The sequence below is a fragment of the Spea bombifrons genome, chromosome 4 (genome assembly GCF_027358695.1).
Source record: "Spea bombifrons isolate aSpeBom1 chromosome 4, aSpeBom1.2.pri, whole genome shotgun sequence".
Classification (NCBI taxonomy): domain Eukaryota; kingdom Metazoa; phylum Chordata; class Amphibia; order Anura; family Pelobatidae; genus Spea; species Spea bombifrons.
In genome coordinates, this window is record NC_071090.1 from 58,926,350 (window position 1) to 58,951,425 (window position 25,076).

The 25,076-nt window shown below is 39.8% G+C and overlaps 1 protein-coding gene across 1 annotated transcript in view; it reads right to left on the reverse strand.

Moving 5' to 3' along the window:
* TBC1D22A (TBC1 domain family member 22A) overlaps nucleotides 1–25,076 on the reverse strand; it is a 237,050-nt gene that overhangs the window by 87,763 nt on the left and 124,211 nt on the right. Inside the window, exon 10 of the mRNA XM_053463355.1 lies at nucleotides 24,164–24,239. Within this exon, the coding sequence (XP_053319330.1) occupies nucleotides 24,164–24,239 (76 nt within the window). The remainder of the gene's footprint in view (nucleotides 1–24,163; nucleotides 24,240–25,076) is intronic.

Consider the following 25,076-nt stretch of genomic DNA (forward strand, 5'->3'; position numbering starts at 1 on the left):
TTGGAGATTGGTTTAAGGGTCTACTTTGGCTGAATGAAGCTGATGTCTCTGGATAAAGGTCGCAGGGATAGCAACTCTCCCTTCTCCTTACGAGCCCTTGCAAAATCTACATAAACCAATTACCAAACTACCAATGAAGGAAAAATACTAATGCAGATCCTGGGAACAGAAAGTTAAGATGGCTGCTGAGACAGTGTATACATAAGGTAACTTCCTAATACGCATATAGTACTCATCTGAATATGCAAAAGCCACTACATGGACTTATTTTTTATGAAGCTCAACGTCAAAACGCAATATTTGGGAAAAGCAACAAATCTACTTTACGTTTCTGCTCACAAAATCCAATGTGGAGAGTGGCTGTGTCCAATAACATATTGATGTCACCAGGCATGATTTAATTTGTTAAGTGCACTGTGTCGCAGACTTGATTAAAAATGTATTAATAAATCTAATAAGGAATAATGCTAAGTGGCTGGACACTTTGCTAAACAATATCCCCATGCAGTGAACTATAAACTAGGAATTATAGAAGGTTTAATATCATTTTGTTGCTAAACTAATAAATGCGGCCATCTAGTTACTTCAATCATCCTTTATTACGGCATATTGCTAAGGACATTCTATAGCAGAAATGGTTTTAAAGAGGACAAAACAAGTGCAAACATTATCACTTAACAGACAAAGATGGGCACTAGTTTTAGGGGTTGTGCCTAGGGTCAGTTCTTTGAAGTGACTTTTCCTATGACTGTATGTCTTAGTCATAGCTGTATGTAACCAAGAATGGAAGAATAATGTATTTCATTCACACAACTTAGTTTTTTGCTATTAATATATACATCCAGACTTTTTAGGATGTAGAGGACTGTGAAACACTTATGGCCGGCAAGTGTTCTGATCTTCCAAAAAGGATGGATGGATATATATATATATATATATATATATAGATATATAGATATATAGATATAGATATATAGATATATAGATATAGATATATATATATATATATATAGATATATATCTATATATATATATATATATAGATATATATCTATATATATATATATATATATAGATATATATAGATATATATCTATATATATATATATATATAGATATATATCTATATATATATATATATATATAGATATATATCTATATATATATATATATATATATAGATATATATCTATATATATATATATATATATAGATATATATCTATATATATATATAGATATATATCTATATATATATATATATAGATATATATCTATATATATATATATATATATATATATATATATATATATATATATATATATATCTATATATATCTATATATATATATATATATATATATATATATCTATATATATCTATATATATATATATATATATCTATATATATATCTATATATATATATATAGATATATATATATCTATAGATATATATATATCTATATATATATATATAGATATATATATATCTATATATATATATATAGATATATATCTATCTATCTATATATATATAGATATATATCTATCTATCTATATATATATATATATCTATATATATATATATATATATATATCTATATATATATATATATATATATATATATATATATATATATATATATATAGATATATATACACACATATACACACATACACACAATTTTCAAAATAAACCTTAAACCTTTTTGCCTTCAGGTCGATGTATTTACTTTTCTTCCATATTCAAAAATCAATAGTCATTTTCATAATTTCTTTCATAAACAGAAAGGAAGATGTTCTTACACCGATAAAATGCTGTTCCTCCCATTCATCCAATTTCAAATTAGCGTGTTAATTCTCAAGTAATGTGATTAAAATGACTGCTGGCTTACATAAATGAAAAGCTAACACTGAGGGATTACTGAATATCATTTCTTTATTGATTTATGTTTAATGTGCAGTGTACAAAAGGGTCTTCCTAAGAAAGCTTTATAAAGCTGCTCCAAAACTTGAAACAGAAACAATGGAAACAATGGAAACCTCTTGACATGATACAATAATGGAGTGCGAGGATCGCAGATTACTAATGGCTACTGAAATAGAAATTGAATTGATCAGGAAGTTGGCAGTGTGATGTTTAAAGAGCATTAATCTTAATGAATAATGCATTTTACCTTTTTAGTGATATAGGTTTTCATAATTAATTGAAAACCACCCTAAACAATCTGTGGGTATCATGATGAGCTGCTGCATGACCCAGTCTTGCCCCTTCTGTGGTCTTTTATTTAATTATGTATTGCTACTATGTGTTGCTAATATTCAAAAGTTTGATTCATAAAGTGAAAGCCCCGAAAGCACACATTTGTTAAATTGGTCAACATGGTTTAATTATGTTTAGGTGACAGGAATCATCGCCGATATCCAACTTCCACAGCTCCAGCTGACTGGAGAGTGCTGTTACCATAGGGTAACCATAAGTCATAAAGGGGTACAGTGATCTATAATTAAAAATAAATCCCTAAACTGCTATAGCACTCACATTTTAAGATTAATTGCTACATACAAAAAACTTCACCCAATAAGGTTGCTGCAGCAATCCAGAAAATGGCATATCCAGACCCTGAGGAATTGTGCACTCCTTAACTATCATACCTTCTTGTATCCATCAATTAGAACAGCCATCCAATACACAAGTTAATAACTATACGTAGTTTTTATGACATACACATTTTACTTTTCAATATCACTTTCCTCAAACAAAACTTAATTTCAAACTTTTAGTTTAGCTTTGAAAGCAACTTACTGATATCGTGCAAAAATAAATAAAAGTCTCCAATAAGCTGCCAGAGTAAAATGATTTTAAAATAATTTTGATGAACTGTGTGCGCCTTCATGAATATTTACAGTCGCCAAAGCAACACTTCGTAAACCATTAATTCAAACATTGGTAGGTTTGTGTGTTGGCAGACGGCCAATTGCTCCCTATTTGCATAAATGTAATGGCAAACAATTAAATAATTATTGATTGAAGCATTAAAACATCATTACACATTCTAGAAAAGAAATCTTTTGGAGCAGATACCTTTTAATTACCATCTAGATTTAATGTAGGCATGTGATGTTTATATATAATGATTACAGAAATGTCAAGGCACTTACTCATTTCGGTAAAAGTTAGGATTCCTGTTTCTAGACAGTGTTTTATATCCCATCTAACATTGCTTTTTAAATCTTAGTGCACCCCCTTCCAAAGCAAATGTTAAACTTTTGCATTAGTGTCGAGCCTTTAAAGGGTACGTTCTCATGGGAAAATATATATACATTTCTCCTTGAGCATAAAATGCAGTTCTGTTAATATTAATATAGGTTAGCGTTGGAAAAAACCCGGGTTTACCTTATTTTATATGAATAGATAAGTTGGGGGTTGTATCATTTTTATGATGGGTCATTAAGCTACATATATAGCAAAGTGCACTAAAGTAATAACTTAAATTTAATACAAAAACCTAACTTATAAAGAAACCCCAGTGGCAGAGCTACGGTTATCCAATTAATTTCCTTTTTGCAGAAATTATCTTCTCCTTGAGCCATCCACACAAAATACTACCTGGCCAATCAACTGCCAGCAATGCAACATTGGGAAGATAATGTAATGAGAAGAAATAATGACGCAGAAGAAAGAGAGAATTCTTACCTGGGAATTCCTTTTCCTTGTCCATTTCCAGGTGGCACATGAGAAGTAGGCTCCGCCTACCAGGTAGGGCAGGAAACACTATAAAAAAAGGACACCTCCCCCTTCCTCCCCAGTGTGGTTAAAAAGAAAGACTCAGACAAATAATAGCAAAAACCAATAGATTTTAATGGGCGGGGAAAAAGTGTGCCACCTGGAAATGGACAAGGAAAAGGAATTCCCAGGTAAGAATTCTCTCTTTCCCTTGCCATTCCAGGTGGCACATGAGAAGAATTAGCAAGATAGGGAGGGAAGGATTCCAGTCTGAAGGACACGACGACCAAATTGAGACTCGTCTGAGAGATGAAGGTTCAGCCTGTAGTGCCTTACGAACGTATGAATCGACCTCCAGGTCGCTGCCTTGCAAATGAGAGACGGAGACACCCCGGAGAGTTCGGCCCAGGAAGTTGAGACGGATCTGGTCGAGTGAGCCTTCAGGCCGGAGGGAGGTACTCTTCCCGCGGAGACGTAACATAAAGCGATAGCGTCCTTAAGCCAGCGGCTCACGGAAGCCCTGGATACTGATCTGCCCTTGCGGGGCCCCGCAAAGGACAGAAAGAGAGAATCGGATTTCTTCCAGGCCGACGTACGTGAGAGATATGACAGGATACATCTCCGCAGGTCTAGCGAATGGAGTTCCAGTTCTTTGGGATTCTTGGGATCCGGACAGAGTGTAGGTAGGACGATCTCCTGATCCGCATGGAAAGGGGAGACCACTTTAGGGAGAAACTCTGGAGGTAAACGAAGGATAATGCAGTCCGGCAGAATCCTGAGAAAAGGTTCAACTCTGGAGAGAGCCTGGATTTCGCTCACCCTCCTAGCGGAAGTGAGGGCTACGAGGAGGACAACCTTGTAGGTGAGCAGCTTAAGAGAGGTATCTACTAGAGGCTCAAATGGAGACAAGGTGAGTTGATGCAATACGAGATTAAGGTCCCAAGGAGGGACCGACGGCCGGATCCTAGGGCGAAGACTACACATTCCCTTAGAAAATCTGGAGATCCACGGATGAGAAGCCAGATTGAAATCCAAGAAGTTACTCAGTGCTGAGATCTGGACCTTGATAGTAGCAGGTTGAAATCCTTTATCAAAGCCATCTTGAAAAAAGTGCAGCACCTCGCGGATAGATGGAGTGGATACTTCATGCACATTGCACCAGGCGATGAATGTCTCCCAAACCTTTTGGTACTTGGTGGCCGTAGAAATTTTGCGGCTGGAGAGAATGGTGTTCACCACAGATGCAGCTAATCCTTTGGAGGACAAGATCTCCCTTCCAGAAGCCATGCAGAGAGGTTGAATCGGAATGGATCTGGGTGGAGAACAGGACCTTGAATGAGAAGATCCTTCACCTGAGGAAGAAGCAAAGGTTCGTCTATGGACAAGGTGGTAAGGTCCGAGAACCAGATCCTGCGAGGCCAGAAAGGAACAACCAGGATGACTTTTTGAGGGTTTCCCCGAATTTTCCGGAGTACTCTGGAGATAAGGGGAAGCGGAGGAAAAACGTATGCGAGGTCGAAATCCCAGGTCTGCGAGAGTGCTTCCAGTGCTCGGGGATGACCGACTGGTGAAAGAGAAAAAAACTCCTTTACCTGAGCGTTCAGGTGCGTGGCCATCAGGTCTATCTGAGGAGTGCCCCATTTCCTTGTTATGAGGGCGAAGACTTTTTTGTTTAAGGACCATTCTCCTGGAGGTACTGATTTCCTGCTGAGGTAATCCGCCTCCTGATTCAGAGACCCCTTGATATGAACCGCAGAGAGTGTGCAGAGATTGAACTCCGCCCATCTGCAGATCTGAGCAGTCAGGGTCTGCAGGCGTCTGCTTCTGGTGCCACCTTGTTTGGAAAGGTAGGCCACCACGGTGATGTTGTCTGAAAGGATCCTGATGGACTTGTGCCGCAGGATTGAAGACCAGAACCTGAGAGCCCTCCAGACCGCCAGTAGTTCTAGAAGATTGATGTGTAGGCTTGATTCTTGGGGAGACCAGGATCCCTGGGCAAAATGGCTTCCCATGACGGCACCCCAGCCTGTCAAACTGGCGTCGGTGGAGATTACCACCCAATCTCTCGTCTGCCAAGGGAGACCCTGCGAAAGATTCTTGGTTGACAGCCACCAACGGAGTGACTCCCGAACGAGGGGAGAAAGCCGGACCTTCTTGTGTAGGGATGTCTGGGAGCGATCCCAGTGATCCAGTAAAAATTGTTGAAGGGGTCTTGCGTGAGCCAGTGCCCAGGGAACCGCCGGGATGGAGGAAGTCATGAGACCGAGCAAGGACATGACGGATCTGAGGGACACTGACTTGTACTGCAGGACTGTATGTGAGAATTCCCGTAACCTTAGGATCTTGTCCTGCGGGAGAAACGTCTTCTGTACTTCTGAATCGAGGATCATTCCCAGAAAAGACCGACGTCTGTTTGGCAGAAACTTTGACTTTAGGGGGTTCACTAACCATCCCAGTTTGTGGAGCGTCCTGAGGGAAAATTCTAGATGAGATTGGAGCAATGATGCCGAAGCTGCTATCAGGAGCCAATCGTCCAGGTATGGGACCACCTTTATGCCTCTTTGCCTCAGGAAGGCCACGACGACTGACATGAGTTTTGTGAAGATTCGTGGTGCTGAAGCAATCCCAAAGGGAAGCGCCCGAAACTGAAGATGCCGAATCCCTTGAGGTAGTGGAACGGCCAGACGGAGGAATCTTTGGTGGTCTTCTCTGATGAGGACATGTAGATAGGCGTCTCGCAGGTCTATAGTGACCATGAAGTCCCCCGATGAAACAACCTCCGTGGCGGACTTCAGGGATTCCATCCGGAACCTGTTGTATCTGATGCAGGCATTTACCAACTGTAGATTGATTATTAGTCTGAATTTCCCGGATGGTTTTGGTACGACAAAGACGTGGGAATAAGTTCCCTCTCCTATTTCTTGAAGAGGCACCGGGACCAGAGCCCTTTCGTGAATAAGGTTGTTGAGTGTGGAGAAGAATCCCGCTCTTTTCCAAGGATCTGTGGGAGGCATGGACAGCAGGAATCGCTGGGCAGGTAGGTGAGTAAACTCCGGAGCATAGCCTTGATTGATGATGCGAAGAACCCAGGGGTCTGAGGTGATCTCTTCCCAGGCATGCAGGAAACCGGATAGCCTGCCCCCTACCTGAAACCTGCTGGCGTCAAAACTTCCCTGATTTGCCGTCCCTGCCTCTGCCTCTTCCTCTCTGGAATCTGCCTCTCGCGTAGGGTTTACCCCGAAAGGACTGGTACTCTTGATAGGATGTTGAGGGCCTGTAGGACTCCCTGTCTCTTGGAGCTCTGAAATAATTGGACCTGAAACGCGGTGGTCCCTTCCTCTGAGGTAACCAGTGCTTATCACCCGTGGTGGAATCTAGAATCGTGTCAAGGTCGCTGCCGAAGAGGTGGTTCCCCTGGAACGGAATGCTGCACAGCTTGTGTTTGGAGGCGTTATCTGCAGACCACGACTTGAGCCAGAGCGCTCGTCTAGAAACCGCAGAAAGTGCCGTAGCTTTAGCAGATGTACGGACAGATTCAATGGAAGCATCGGAGATGAAGTCAATAGCTAGGCAGGTGTCGGACAAGTTTCTTGCGACCTGCTCAGACCCTGGGATAGCTGCAAGATCTTCCACCGCTTGTTGGAGCCAGATCTTAATGGCTCTAGAAGTTGACGCTATTGCAATGGCTGGACGAAAGTTCGCCGCTGCTGCCTCAAAAGCCCTCTTGGCGGCATTCTCAGCCCGCCGGTCCATGGGGTCTTTGAAGTGGGACGCGTCCTCCATCGGAATGGCTGTTTTCTTCGTAGCCTTGGCTACTGCGGTGTCTACTTTCGGGACTTCCCAGGCCTCAGAATTCTTGCCATCAAAGGGAAACAGCTTTTTGGTTCTGGAAGACGTGAAGAATCTCCGGTCCGGATATTTCCACTGCTCCGTGATTATGGCCGAAAGCGAGTCGTGAACTGGAAAGGTCTGCGGCTTCCTAGAGTGACCCTGAAAAGGATCCGGTTTTGAAACTGGTATATCATCCTGTAGATTTAGAGTAGATCTGACTGCAGAGATTAGCTTCCCTGTTTCTTCGACTGGGAAGAAAAAGGTTTCTTCTTTAACTTCCCCCTCCTCATCCGAAGACTGGGGGTCATTAGACTTGTAGTCGTATTCAGAAAAGGGTGCCGAATAATCTTCCAGGGTATCTGGTAGAACATTTGGAGGACCCTGCTGGAAAAGATGATGCTGAGACACCGGCCCCTGAGCGGAGCTTGCCATGGCACGAAAACAGTCAAAGGTGGACTGCAGCTCCCCCTTCAACCAGGAGGTAAATTCTGAATTGGAAACATCTTTAGGCCGAGAGCAGGAGCTGCACATTTTGGCCGTAGGATCGTGTAGGGTCTTTTTACAGGATGAGCAGGCTTTATGTTTCGTTTTCCCCACAGACTTCCTATGTGGGGAGGCCTCAGAAGGAATGTCTGGATTTTTGTCTGACATAACTGAGGAGAAAACACAAAAATTATAACATCAGAAAGCAATGGAATAGGCCATAGAAATCTCTCTCTAAACTAGGAGAGAAAACACCTACTTGAAAAGGCAATATACAGTCCTCAGGCACAGGCAGGCAAAAAAAGAGGAGTAAAAAATCCAATAATACAGTACAGGTCGAAGAGCATGGAAAGATCTTACCCATTCTGGCGTTTTTATAGAGGCATTTAGGCGCCAAGGCCCGGAAACCGTCACATCCGGAAATTCCTCGTCAATTGACCTCTCGTGACCCCGGACGGAAGCCGGAGTAATTGCAGAGAGGAGATAATAAAACCGGGTGCCGAGAGATCGGCACTGCCGGCTTAAAGAAAACTGCTCGCGCCGGAGCGCTCTCCTGCCGCCGCACGCTGAGGATTCCCCCTCCCCGGGACGGAGAGAACCGGAGCCCGGGGATGTACGTCCCAGTGAGCCCCCTGGGCTGTGGGCAGCGTATAACGAGGACTGAGCCTCGTGTTACCGCGATTACCGCGGAGTTTACAGCCTCCGAGGCTGCCGCATCACCCTGGATCCACCGGGACCACTACCGGGTGTCGGGAGAGAGGACGCCCCCCCGGGGCTCCAAGAAAACAAAAAAAGAGGTAAGCTTCAGCCTAACCGCTACCTGAGTAGGGCAGGAAACAACACTGGGGAGGAAGGGGGAGGTGTCCTTTTTTTATAGTGTTTCCTGCCCTACCTGGTAGGCGGAGCCTACTTCTCATGTGCCACCTGGAATGGCAAGGGAAAAAAATAAATACATAACCATCTCCCTATGGTATATACACTAGGTAGCATTTTAATATATATATATATACATATATATATATATATATATATATATATATATATATATATATCTTATTTAACTCTGTAGACAACACTACACAAGTTCACTTAGTCTTCAGAACTGAAAAAGCAGTATTTGGAATAAATGACAGATTCACTGTAATATAAGACTCAAACATGCGCAAATGTGTACTCTCATATAACATAAGAATACATCATGCAACCCTGGGGCTTTGGATCTAAAGGCGATCCCTATAATCTTATTTTTTGCCTAGGAGTTTGTGTATTGATAACATTTACAGTTTATTTGAACAGTAACATTAAATAACAATAGCTTACAATCAAATCAGGGATTTAAAAAAGGTCAGGTACTTTGCATTCCACTTTGTAACCAGCTTTAGATCTCATGTAATAAACATCAGTAACAAGTAAATAATCCACATAGTTCCAATATATTCTATACACAAAGCATGTTAAACGAACATATAGCCTCCTTGGAAAACGTGTTTCAGCCTGAGAAGTGTGGTTGGTTTCCAAATAATAAAAAGAAAAAAGCTTGGGAAGGAAATAATAAACCATACAGATATCCGCACAGAACGCAAACACTTCTGCATACTTTCTGAAGCAAGAGAAAAAAAGTCTTATCTTTCTGTTAGCTGCCAGACGAAAATGAAAAGACGCTTCGATTGGACCCAAATTAGATATTATTTTGATTTAATCTAAGATTAGGTCTCAGGATCTCCTGTGTGGCTTAGTTTCCTATCACGATCTTGCAGGGCGTTTGTTAAAACGTTCATCTACAATCCACTAACAAGCATCGAAAAAGTGGTTCATTCTGGATAAATCTCACTGGGGATACCTGCCAGGCCAGCATCATTTACTGTTACAAAGAGAAGAAAAAAAGTACAAAAGTCAATGTTAGGATGTCTTCTTATTTAGATTTGGTATGTAGCTTTTACGCAAAAAAGGTAATTTTTTTTATACACATATTATTTCAGTTTTATTTTTAAGTGGTGGTAGTAGTAATTTTATTACAAATATCAGTTTATTTTAGTTACTCACATTTATGTTAGGTTAAGAAGCACTGTATAAATATGTTAAGCTAGCTGTGCTTCCAACCAAATAATATAGTAGTAGAGAGGGGTTTTTACACTGTGTGTATGTGTGGGGGGACACTTTTTAACCCAGCTCTGACCATGGTAGCCATATTAGACTACATGGAACAACATTTGAGGGATCTGAAGCTGCTGATCATAGACTAATCAACAGCATACTTCTGTTCAGAGCTGCAGAAGTATAAAGGTTACACATCAGCCTTTAAAGGAGGTCTCATGGGTAAACTAAAAAAAAAACATACCAGTGGGCAGCCATACTACAATAAACATTTACATCGATAATACAGAATGCCACTACATATGCGGGAAGTAGCTGGCACTCTAAAGCGGATGTCTCATGAGGAAGGGGCTTTATCGAGTGACCTGGATGTCATCGTCGTAGGTAATTCTGTGATATTTGGGTGCCATCACTATTCAAAATTCTTAACGGAAATGTACAAAGTCATTTCCCTACAGGGGTAACCCCCACTGGAAAATTGTACGGTTAGCCAACAGGCAAAGTAACCAGAACTTTGCGGGTTTGGTCTTTAGTAAGCTGTAGATAAAGGTGCACAAAAGAGGCACACAAAGCAGATGAACGGTGTTCAAAGCATGTCATTAATACCAACATAATGACTATGCTAGAACTTTGAAATGCAACGGAATAAGTTGTATTAATGATTCCATTATTGGCTTTCCAAGGTTTCAAAAGGCAAAACATGGTCTTTGTGCATTATTTGCCATGTGTGATGTGTGACATATTACAGCTACAATTGCAATTGAAAGAAAGAAATATACTTTAATGTCAGTATGTAATAACAGAAAGAGATCCAATACTTCTTGGTTCAGTTATCACCCTGCTAAACAGGCAATTTAATAATATTTATCATATTACTCTTCTGTCTACTTTGCACAAACTACTCTGCAGTCCAATTTCAAGACGTGTGAATAATTATTGTGGTTTCAGAAAGTGACATACATTTTATATCAGAAAGGGGAATGTACACTGATAGCCATGCTGTCACCTACGTAAAAACCATATAGATTACATCGTATGCTACCTTTCATTTGTGCGCACCCAAGCATGCTATCAGTACAATCCTATAAATACAAGACAAATGACAGTACCTAGCAAAGAAAATTTTAATCGTGTTCCTTCAGTGCCACTGTTCATCATATGCTCTCATTTTCAAAACAGAATCGTATTATGCCGCATATATTTTCCTTCTCTTGCTTTTACAGGGGAGTAAGAATATAGAAAGCACAAAACATCACAGTGATGATTTTGGGAAAATGAAATTCAGCTATTCACAAAATGTATCAGGTGATCATTGCATAAAATTAAATTATATCGTCAAACACAATTCTACTACCAGCTTGAAATTGAAACATTGAATGAGATGGAAACTGGCAATAGGCATGATCACGGTGATGGTAACAAGATAGCCCGATAAAAAATTAATTCAAATAAGAGAACACTACATATTGTTTACAATAAACACACATATTGTGGAATAACGAATAACATGAGAAAGCATAGGTTAATCTTGTCTTCAATACTATACACTACAACAAAGTAAATATTAATTCAATTTCTAGGGCTTATCTGATGTCTTTCTTTGGTTAAAATTCTCACTTCTTGAGTGTTCTATCACTGTTCATTATCTTCTGTTGCATGGCTCTGTCAAATTACTTTTGTTTGGATACGTATAAAGCAATACTACAACCTGAGTCTTACCACTGTGTCCACAACTTCCCTGCCCATGTTGTAGCTAAAGGCTGGATCATTTACACCCTATTCATAATAGTATTATTATTATTATTAGTATTGCATTCCAAATTATGAAGACATCATCATAAACTGTTTGGAACCAGTATATCATTTAGAGAAAACTACTGCGTGTGTGTGTGTGTGTATCATCATTTGGTGTTAGTGTGTGGGAATTCAGCCAAAAGACGATTTGTGAGGTCAGGCCTGGCTTACAATTGGCATTCTATGCCATCCCAATGCTGTTCAGTGAGGTTAAGGTTCTATGAAACCTACTCATGTCTTTACGGACCTTGCTTTGTGCAAGGAAAGGGCCTTCCTCAAGCTGGTGCCACAAAGTTCAAAGCAGGAACTTTGTGTAAAGTAGGTACTTGGTGGATGGGCTCACGGGCAGGAGTTCTAAACTCCTGATGTGTCTGTATGTATTAATGTATATTTATTATGTATGTGTTAACAGTCCCCATTAAACTGTACAGCACTGCATAATTTGTTGGCAATTAATAAATAAAAGGTAATAATAATAATAATTAAATGATGCGTATTTGGGCAATACAACATGAAAGACACCTTTCTTCAATTGTGCAGCAATTTGTACAGTACTGTAGTGACAAGGGATATTTTACAACATAAATACTTAAGCTTGTATGTTTAACCATTATTCCTCTTTTTGTGTTTAAGTGAACCTGCCAAAGACTAAATTATTTCAAGGTTTTATACTAAACCATATTCCATTTAATAAATATTAATTATTGGAGCATATACCTGTACTTTTTTTTTAAACACTCTCATATGTTGTGCATCAAAATATGTTAATGCTTGACTATGTAATAATATTATAGATTACTACACACACACATACACTGCTCCCCCTCTATCCTTGTAAAGAGCTGTCTGACCTGCAAGGTGCCACTATGCATCCATGGAACACGCCTCTGCACCTTCTGTAGCCCAGCAGGTAGCAGCTTCCCGGAGGGCAGGAAGAGAGTAATAATCATCATGGCAACCTAGCACCTGAAGTTTGTTGATCCCTGGCATACACTAACATACACTTACACAATCTCACACGATACAGAAACACACACATGCTAACATCTTATGCTCACAAACACTAAAACCTTACAACAACACACATACTAATATACACACTCTGACACTATATGCACACACACACACACACACATGTATGCTAATGTCATATTCTAACATGCACAAGACAATACACACTCACACAGGCTAACACTATACATATATAAAAAACACTGCATACATACACCCTGAATCTGGAACTACAATATAGTATACATAACGGCACTATACATTCACACTCACACACTGTCTCTAGCTCTTTACATATACACAAACGCACACTGACTGACAATACAGTACACACACACATACTACTCTACTTCCCCATCTCACGTTGTGGAGACCTGCCACGCCACTGCCTATCTTCTGCCATGGTGAATCGAGCATTAAATACTTTCCTGGAGAGGCGTGGTGAATCAGTTTTAGTGAGGAAAGCCAGATTTATGATGGCAGCCCTGGTCCTGCAAGACCAAGAAGTGGCTTCTCGTCACCATGGCGAACTGACTCCTGGGGTTTGTAGTGCGTTGGTCTAAAATGTCTCTGTATGCTATAACATTAACATTACAGAGGCACTGGGTTAGTGTTCATGGCCAGGGTAGATGTTACAAACAGACCTTTTGCAAAGGTGGCATCCTATGATGGAGCCATGTTCAACCCCTTTGTGACTGGCTGTCAACCCCACATGATTTTTCAACTTTGGATTGGGAGCAAGAAAGGTTTTTCTTTAATATATAAATATATTTCTAGTGGGATAGACATGAGGTGTTTGGGCACATATTTTTATTTATTTACATTTTATTTTTTTACCATTTACACTTTGACTGGAGATCCCCTTAAGGTTTTTAAGGACCTCATGGATCTTTCATGGAACTGGATGGGGTGATGGGTTCCTCTTTATTATTATTATTTTTATTTTTTAAAATGTATATCTTTTATGTTTTTAAGTATTTTTTGAAGAGGGAGAAAGAGTTTTTTCCTATTTTCAGTTTGATCCCTACTACTACTGAACACAGAGCGATAAGCAAGCAGAGCTCCACTGCCCTGCATTGTTGATCATAGTATCAGCCAATAGGGTCATCAGAAGTCTCATAAGGATCTGGATATACCCTGGGAGCCTTTTTATTTTTAAGGTTTCTGAACGGGCAGTCTTCATTATTCCGGTGTAACTGAAAGCTACTGATGCTAGCTCCTCCTTACAAAGGAGACCCCAGGCTGTCAAATTGGACAAGGATCATGGAGAGAAAAAAAGAAATTAAATTTCTGCTTATTTTCCTTCTCCCTGCACGACAAAGCACTAATCTAGTGATATTTTATGAGACATGCTAGGTAGAACAGCACTTTTAAAATGTTTATACAGAAAAAATGAAAGCATTTCCTACCAAGTCTTACAAAACATTTTCTTAAGCACGATGCAAGTAAACAAAGCTGGTTTATAACACAGAATCACTCAGCAGCTGTCAATGTATTCTACTGTATTAGCAATCCTATTTTTATTTCTCTCCAAAAGGAGCTAATACAACATCAAGTAACTAGTCAAGCAGAGCCTACGCACACATACTTAAAAACATAGCTAGAATGCAGATCTTAGATCAGAATATTACAAGCTATGCCAAATCTATTTGCTCTGCAGTTTTTTATGCACTGCAGAATGAACTATATTTCAATATTAGGCCTGGTTTCATCAAAGTAAAGGATGGTAATATGGGGCTGCTTTTTTTCATTAATGTGAACTTTATGGTGCTTGTAGCCGAAAGAAAGCCAGTTCACCTCAAACATAAATACAACAGTCGGATGGGATGGGACAATTCTCTTTGAAGTGTGAAGCTTCCGTTATGAAGGCATTCCACCATATCGTAGAGTTCCCAGTGATCGTTGCCTGAAACTCACAAAAATCTTTTCAATACAGAACTTTAACAGAATAATAAAATCACCTCTATCACATTATGCACATAATAGGGATGCTATAGCCTTGTAGATATTCTCAATTTCTCTACAGGAAATTCACTGCTATAGATAGCGTCTCCTACAAAGACAGAAGAGCCAGGCAATGGTACGTTAAGAGTATGAAGTGATTTTTCAAAACAATGTGACATAACTTGTGACTTGCACAGGCCAAGAGTTATTGACTCTGAGGATCACCTACATTATAGTTTAGTAATCATTCATATTAATAGAGGTCACACCCTGCAGTAATACCTACTAAAACGCAAATACACGCAAATGCCACCACACTAAATAACATCTACAGGATGCTGATCTACGTAAAATACAAAGTCTAACTTACTCAACTAATTTAAAAGGATATAACGTTTGGTGATTACAGTCAATAGCTTTTTATCAATTTCAGTGCACCTCTGCAGGTTAGCCATTTTCGTATTTTGGGTAAAATAATATTAAATAAATGGCACATGTTTATGTAGCATAAAAAGACTATATTGTATTCATAATTAAATATGCTAGATGACAGTAAATGTACAATATTCTCATAAAACAGAAGTCCAAATAGACGTAGGGTGGTGACAATTTCTTTTGGAATGACATTCTCAAAAAATGTAACTAAAGTTCCTACAGGTGTGGAGATTCTTCACCGTGAATCTCATTGAGTCTCTATAGACACATTTAGTGAATATGAACCGGACAGGAGTAGGTGTCCAAATTCGAACTACAGCAATGTAAAGAAACGGAAACAAATGTGGCGTGTACATTTTAGTAGATATGATGAATCAGGAGGAGAGATAAACTGGCAAAAATTGTCAAAAATTTAAGTTGGAAACATTCCTTCATTTTCTAGGCCCATTGATCTCTGACCTGGCAAAACCTGCAAACAATGCTGCCCTACCTGTTATTCTGTCCAATTCCTCCCCTGGTCTCTGTAAAATTAACTCTAATCAGAGATATGTAACTTTTGATAGGGTGGAAATATTTAAGGTAGGATAAGCAGGTGGGAGGGAAAAGTCCCCCAACGTCCCCTTCACTTCAAGCTCTCCTATAAATCATATTGCAAAAATGGACTGGCATTTTGTCTCTAAATGTTTATATCCACTGATATATTATCCAGAGTCTAGCCCACTCTAATGACCAGTTATTTGCCAGTAGTAATGTTCTGCTTATTTGCCAGTAGGTAGGACATGACACAAAACTATCCCATATCCACATTTTGTCTTGATGTTGCCCAAAGGTTTCTGCAAGAAAAGGTCTAGAGCAAAACACTCCACCTGCCCCAAGTGAAATGTAGATAAAACACACGTTGCCAATCACCAAATCAGCACACTGCAATCAAAGCATCCATGCATTAGAAGCTTTGCAATTTCTATTGAAGGGACTTAACTTTTCATTACAGCACCTTAAAGTGGTTCTCTGCATCACTGAACTGTGTACATCTTAAAAACATAATTACACTTGCATGATTTCAACAGCTTTTAACAGAACTTATTAAAACGTTCCTTAGATAGCTAGAGTGGGAAAAAAAAGAAAACTTTGAAACAAAGTAAACCAGAATGAGTGGAACAGATAGCTGCATCTTGTTTAACATTATCTTGTAAAAGAAACAAAAGTTGTCCAAAACCGTTCAAAGCATCGCATGGTTGGCTTTTCCTTCTAAATATACCCACAAATCATTAGCAATTTTTTTCTCAACAAAACACTTAAAAAGAAGTTCTTAGCAAACCTTGCTTTTTGCCCGTAGGTTATTTCAGAAAAGGCTAGCAATCAGTGCCTTCATAAAACATGAATAAAAGATTTAAGGCCATACTGAGCGCTGTTGTAAATACTCGAATGACCCAAATGAGGTCTAGCTTGGTTTCAATTTTCTTACAAACATTAATAACTAATGAAAACAAAAGGCCATGTTACAAAACACCATGGCCAATGAACAGGAAAAAAATAAGGAAACGCAACCAGGGAATCTAAGAATCCATGCATAACAATCCATTTATATTGATTTTGACCTGTACAAATAAAATATAACACGGCTGAAAACAGTTTAATGCTAGGAACACAGAGTATCAGGGAACGGAATACCAAACAAGGAGAAGGCACCAAAGACAAATGCCTTGCACTTGTCATTAGAGATATGTAAAAGGTGACATATCCAATAGAATGGCATGGAATGTGTCATTGTAAATGCCTGTGAGAACTAAGCAGCTGACAGCAATAATGTTGGGAGTTCTAGAACAAACGGTAACCTTGAAGATGTAAGAAAAATAAAAGACAAATTGAAATCTCTATGGTTACTAATCATTTAACTTTGTTCCTCTTTTTAAGAGATTGAGGCACAATCGCAAAGCTACTGGTTATCACTATTCTCTATAAAAGGAGTTCTAAACATTGTCCTTATTTCAACAGTCGCTTAACCTTTACATCGCAGCATCCATTAGTTCAAAATTTTATTCCAGAAAGAATAGTAAAATGGAAATATTAAGACACAAGATAAGAACAGACAATGTTAGTTGGAAGAATGTGTCTCTGAAGTTACTTTGTAGGAAAGAAATACTGCACTAGCATTTTTAAGAAAGTCTAAAAATAAACAGCCAGGGCAGAGATGTCATCACTTGTACTCACACAGAGTTTAGGAAAGCCATCAGCATAGGGTCAGTGAGAATAGATTGGCTCTGCCTTGTTACGAGGTCCCGAGACACAGCTCGGGCTTTAGGAAACATGGTTCAATTTTCCCCAACAATGCGGTATTCTCATGCTTAATCATGGCCAAGGAAACAAGCCTCATTAAAGGGATTTGGTCTTGTAAAAATAAGGGTACTCATACCAATGTATAATGTGTGTACATTTACATCAATCAGCCATAACATTATGACCACTGACAGGTGAAGTGAATAACACTGAGTCTTGTTATCATGGTACCTGTCAGTGGGTGGGATATATTAGGCAGCAAGTGAACATTTTGTCCCCAAAGTTGATGTTTTAGAAGCAGGAAAAATGGGCAAGGGCCAAATTGTGATGGCTAGACAACTGGGTCTTGGTGCCAGATACCACGGCAAACCTTCAGACCTCTTGTGGAGTCCATGCCTGGGCGAGTCAGGACTGTTCGGGCGGTAAAAGGGTGACCTACACAATATTAGCCAGATGGTCATAATGTTATGGCTGAATTATATGGTAACCTGATTTTCCTTATTCAGGAATTAAGTGTGTGAACTTTACCCATAGCTTCACTAAAGTCCCCTGTCCCATTAAAATAAAAACATACACTACCGCACTCTGAAAAAGTATTGGCCCCTTCCCGATTTCTTCTTTTTTTTGCATATTTGTCACACTTAAATGTTTCAGATCATCAAACCAATTTCAATATTAGACAAAGATAACTCAAACAAACACAAAATGCAGTTTTAAATGATTTTATGTATAGATGGGGAAAAGGCTATCCAACCCAACCTGGCCCTATGTGAAAGAGTACCGTATTTGCTCGATTATAAGACGACCCCGATTATAAGACGACCCCCCAAAATCAAAATATTAATTTAGGAAAAAAACAAAAAGCCTGAATATAAGACGACCCTATAGGAAAAAAAGTTTTACCAGTAAATATTAATGCATGTAAATATATTTTTTAAATTTCCTTTTATTTACCAACCTGCCCCCCCCAGTTATGCCACTCTGCCCCCAGAAATGCTTTATACCCCCCCTATTTGCCACTCTGCCCCATGATATGCCTTATACCCCTATATGCCACTCTGGCATATAGGGGGTTAAAAGGCATATCATGGGGCTGAGTGGCATATAGGGGGTTAAAATGCATTTCTGGAGGTATATATGCATATCATGGGGCTGAGTGGCATATAGGGGGTTAAAATGCATTTCTGGAGGTCCAGAAATGCATTTTAACCCCCTATATGCCACTCAGCCCCATGATATGCCTTTTAACCCAGCATGTACTGGCTGCCTTGGCTTGATAGGAGTGTGATTGCTGCTAACAGCAATCACACTCCTATCAAGCCAAGGCAGCCAGTACATGCTGGAACCTGGGGATGATAGTAGTGGGATTACAGCCTCCCTATGCCATGCTACAACCCCCACCCCCCTTACACATCCATGCTATCACACACAAACACACATTCACAAACATTTAAATACTCATTCATTCCATTAATCACACATACTTCACACATTAATCACACATACTTACCCAAAAACCCTCCCCCACCCCCTTACCTGAACTGCAGATCTCTCACTCGAATACTTCTGCAGGGGACCGGCTGTACCAGCAACTTCTCTGGCCCCGCCCCCAGAGGAGGGAGGGGGAGATAGAGTTCTGTGAGGAAGCTACAAGCTTCCTGTCCTCCTGCTTCTAACGGAAGAGACGCTGCTCGCGACCGGTAAGCAGCATGGCCCCAGCCATTTTTTTGGGGTCTGATTAGAAGACGACCCCGATTATAAGACGAGGGGTATTTTTCAGAGCATTTGCTCTGGAAAAAACCTCGTCTTATAATCGAGCAAATACGGTAATTGCACCTCTTAGTTCTTAAATCAATCAATTGAATGAATTAAATGGGACCTGTCTCGGAAAGAGAAGAAAGCTAAAGGTCTCAAAAAGCAGCACATGACGTTGCAATCTAAACAAATTCAAGAAAAGATGAGAAACAAAGTAACTGACACCGATCAGTCTCGAAAGTCACAGTAAGAGTCATTATTTACAAAATGGAGAAGACTTGGAACAGTGGTAAACCTTCCCAGGTTCTGAAACATAAAAGGAAGGTAGGTTACCAGAGCACTTTCGCGTGAATCAAGGGTATCCACAGAATCATTTTAAAAGATGCTAACAGCTGATTATGATTTTGTAAAATGTAACCCATATCTTGGCCAATAGATTTAGACCTGAAATCTGGAATGCTAGCATAATTACCAAACATGCTTCAATCATCCGACAAATATACAGATGGAGCCAGAGACAAAGAAAGCCAAATGTCTAACATCTGCAGAACTTGGATAGATGAGACCTCAATCCATTCCAGCTCCTAAAAAAAGGCCAATTTACAAGCCTGTGCAATGAACGACATATTTAGAAGGATGGAGGACAGCAAGAGAGAGGTTAAAATATAACTTAACCTCTCCGAGCTGCACAGATTTCAAATACACAGAAGGATCATGTGTAACGGACACTGCCAGAATTGTTACAAGAGCAAAGGAGAAAGAAAATAATAATTTCAAGCATACATACAAACCATCTCCAGCGCCCTTGTTTAGTCTTTTATATATCCACCTCAGTGTGAAGTTGAAAAAGTGATTTTTAAACTGTAATGCTGTTCAAAGTAAAACAACAGCCAGTAAAAACAAAAACGCTGCTGAACATTCTGAGACTCCTAACAAGCCCTTTAAATAGTTGATTGAATCGCTTGGTTGTGACTTAATTGAATATCTGTCTGGCAGCATTTTATTTGGTGTTTTTCCAAGGGATGGATAAATAAATATATACATATACGCATACATACGCACACATTCAGGAACGGCTCATGGGTACGTATCAGAATACTGCAAAGGAGACGAAAACATTCAACGTGGATTTCTACACATCTGATTTGACGGGGACTTTAAATAGAACTGTGGTAAAACCGAAACTTTATTTTTATTTTGAAGTATTTCAGATTTATATTTTCAAAGTTTGACTTCTTGTTGTCTCTACTGAAGGAACAGCCAAGGAAGCTTAGACACATTTTCCTCCATTTCCCACAATCGGAAAAAGAAGACTGCATTCTGGATTCATTCATCTGGTTTCATCTAGGGCTGCAACTAACGATTATTTTAATAATCGATTAGTTGGCCGATTATTTTGTCGATTAATCGATTAATCGGATAAAAAAATACATTATTTTAAATTGAAGAAAAATTGCAATAAAAAACGTACAATTTACACTTTCATCTCTTGCAATGGCCTCTCTATATTCACCTTCTTATTTTACTGACATAATAATAAAAGCTACAAGAACCCAAACACAGTGCTTCTCAAACTAGGTTTTAATACAAAGTTATTAGTAAATATTAATTCATATGTTAACTATTTTTCATATTTAATAAAAACTGAGAAAAAAGCCTTGTTTAAATTTTTTTATTTACCAAACTGCCCACAGTTATGCACATCAGACCCCCATCTTGCCACTCTGCCCCCATATATGCCTTATACCTCTTATATGCCAGATTCCACTGTGCCCCCTGATATGCCACTGTGCCCCCTGATATGCCTTATACTCCTTATATGCCAGTGATATGCAACTGAGCCCCCTGATATACGTTTTACCCCCAGATTTGTTTTATGCCCCCATGATATGCCTAATATCGATATGTCTTATACCCCCTATATGCCACTGAGCCCCCTGATATACCTTTTACCCGCAGATATGTTTATGCCCCCCTGATATGCCTAATATCCATATGCCTTATACCCCCTATATGCCCTAAAAATTCATAATACCCCCCATACACCACTATAACTCACCCATACACCACTCTGGCTCCTCCCCCTCCCATACACCACTCTGGCTCCTCCCCCTCCAATACACCACTCTGGCTCCTCCCCCTCGCATACGCCACTCTGGCTCCTCCCCCTCGCATACTCCACTCTGCCTCCTCCCCCCTCCCATACACCACTCTGCCTCCTCCCCCGCCCATACATCACTTTGGCTCCTCCCCTCCCATACATCACTTTGCCTCCTCCCCCCTCCCATATACCACTCTCCCTCCTCCCCCCTCCCATACATCACTTTGGCTCCTCCCCTCCATCACTTTGCCTCCTCCCCCTTCCATACATCACTTTGCCTCCTCCCCCTCCCATACATCACTTTGGCTCCTCCCCCTCCCATACACCACTCTGGCTCCTCCCCCTCCCATACACCACTCTGGCTCCTCCCATACATCACGTTGGCTCCTCCCCCTCCCATACATCACTTTGCCTCCTCCCCCCACCCATACTCCACTCTGCCTCCTCCCCCCTCCCATACTCCACTCTGCCTCCTGTGAACCTCCGTTTCTGACAAGACACCAGGGAGCCGGGTAGAGAGGCAGAGTGGCGTATGAGAGGGGGAGGAGCCAGAGTGGTGTATTGGAGGGTGGCTCCCATACACCCCTCTGACTCCTCCCCCCTCCCATACACCCCTCTGCCTCTCTACCCGGCTCCGTTACTGAAGGCACTTTCACTGCAGCTTCATAGAAGCCACAGTGTAAGTGAAGGGCAGTAACAGAGTCTGTCTGTGCGATGCAGACCCTCACCGGCTGTCAGAGAGGATGATTCTCTGTCAGCCGGTGGGGGTCTGCATCGCACAGACAGACTCCGTTACTCACCTTCACTTACACTGAGGCTTCTATGAAGCTGCAGGGAAAGTGCCTGTCAGTAACGGTGCCGGGTAGAGAGGCAGAGTGATGTATGGGAGGGGGGAGGAGTCAGATGGGAGGGGGAGAGAGACGGAAGTGAGAGACCGGCCGACAGTGAGGGGAATCCAGGTCCCCTGCATGCTAACTAGAGAAGGTAAAAGTACTCTCTTTGCAATACGTAAAGTTAGTGCGTTACTGATTGTACGTTATCTTGATTTCTGTCTTGCATTCTGGGGCCACAAAATCACTGATCAAGCAGTATACTATTACCATCACACATACGCCTGATACCAGCATCACACCCAATAAACACACACACACTATCTGCCTTATTTCTGACTAAAGTTTTCAGCACACTTTAGACATTAATAATGTCTCGGCTGTAAAAACCTAAGAAGCATAAAAGGCATACACATATTCAGATTGCCGGGTTGCTGCTTGAATAATGACCAAAAAACACACAAAAACCCAGGGAATACTATTCAAAACACACCTGAGGTATAAATATTGAGGATTCAATCGCACTATACGGCCATATGTAGCTCAGCCGTATAGTGTGATTGAATCCTCAATATTTACCCCAAGTTTGGAGAGTCTTATCTAACTTTCTCAGCTATGTTGCTTACTAAGGAGCTGAATCAAGAGGACCGCACTGTATGTACCCCAAATGAGACTCTCAAGCAATATTAAGCCATTTCTGGACACCCGTAACGAGGGACCTGTGTGGCAGGTGGAACTGCTCGACCCTAAGGTTTTAATATTGTGTGAGGGAATCATCAATATTTATGCCTTAAATCTATGGGGGTTTTTTTTAATGGTATAAGCTGGGCATATGCTCGATTCTTGCTTTGTTTTGTATAATTAACTTTATTCGTTCAACAGAAAAACCTACACAATTTATATGTACGGATCTAAACGGTGACAATATTTGCATTACAATGCAATTACAACATAACATTTTTGACAATTCTTCTAATAATTAAAGAATGTAAAACAGGGATGAATGGAGAAGTCTGGCAATCATAATCAAAATAAGTAGTTATATAATTTCCCCACGCTTCAACATATGCAAAATTGTCTACTTTACCAAGGAGTTTTATTTTGTTTAGAAAAACAGATGGAATTAATGATTTTTTACAAGATCCCATTAAATGATTTCAAGGATATAGAAAAAGAAGAAAAAAATGTCTTCCATCCCATCATTGACAAGCTAGTGTCACAAAAAGCTTAGTTCCGCTTGGCATCACTTTGTTAATGCCCTGTTCATTAATTTAGCAAACTATCAAGAGAATACAGTTAAGAATTGGGCAAGCATTATCTGAAGAATTTCATTTAATTAAATTCTGCAACTGCAGTATGACAGTCGGCATTAAACACAGGGAATTCGTCTAAGGATTAGAGAAGGTAATATTTTTAGAAGCCCTGCTAGAAAGTAAAAGCAAAGCCAAAAATGACAGCTCTCAGAATAAAACTGGCAGAGTGTTGGAGACAACTCAAACAAGCACAAAGTATACTGTGGAAAAACCAAGTGTCAACAATCAGGGACACCAGCCCAAATTGCAACAATCATTGAGCTTAATGTGCTATGGATGCTGGCTGGCTTTTGTATCTGATCATTATGCTCCAGAAAGAGATTGCCATTGGATTTTTATTATGTAGCCTTAATATAAAGCAATGGAAGTGGTTCATGGTCTGGTGACTTAAACTCTACACAACAGAAATCGTGCAAAGGGTATTGTGCCACAATCTGATTGAGGATGACACCCCCATTTGAGGCAGACTCCAGCTGTCATGATGGATAATTACGCTGATAGCAATAAGATCACACTTCAGCATGTAGCTTTACACTGTCACAGTTGAAGCTGTTCTAGACAACTTACCATCGATACGACTAACCAGTTCCTCTAACATTTTCACTTTCCTCTGTATTCCTGGCTGCGCAAATGTGTAGTTATCCTACGGAAGAGAAAAAAAAAAGATAAATAATTGCTATATATAAATATCCCATGGCTAACATAAGACTGTCTAGCTGTAAATAAGCTTTATGACATATTTTTTGACAATGAGGGGATAGGAACAGAAAGGCAATCATCTAATGAGCTCACTTCCTTATAGGTCACTTAACCGCGATTTATATTTATATATATATAAAATATAAAACTTTTTTTTTATTAGAGAAGGATTAGAAATATTTACATACACACGTCTGTACTACATAGTACATAAACAGTGATTATAAGAAAACTAAACATATGCAATTTCCTTCTGCATGTTGAATACTTTATTTTCCATTTGCTTTTGTAACATTTAAAAAAAAATATGCATTTTGCTGGTTTAATAATTTTGTATCTGACAGGGTTCAGCATTCTCTTGACAATTATATTATCACTAAAGATGACAGAATAAAGGCACAGACATAAAGCACAGATACTCCTATGTATTATTGGTTTGGTGTCCATCTCTGTATGTGGCAATCATCACCAAAGCCACATCAGTAATGGCAGGACAGAGTGCCACCATTTTATTATGGGCATACAAAATTAGAAAGACGTAAAAACAATTTTAATTAAAGATTTTTATTCCGATACATAGGAGTTCGAAGTAATTGGGCTACATTACACATTGCTTTTTTTTCAGCCAGTATATACTGTTATGGAGGTATTTTAGTGCCTAGTCAACAGTTTTTTGTTCCAGTAACAGATGGTGTTATTTGTGCACTGCAATGAAACATTTAGTTTGTGAACATTATTGTGCAGTCTTCCTTTATATAGGATTACAATTTGAAAAAGCAGA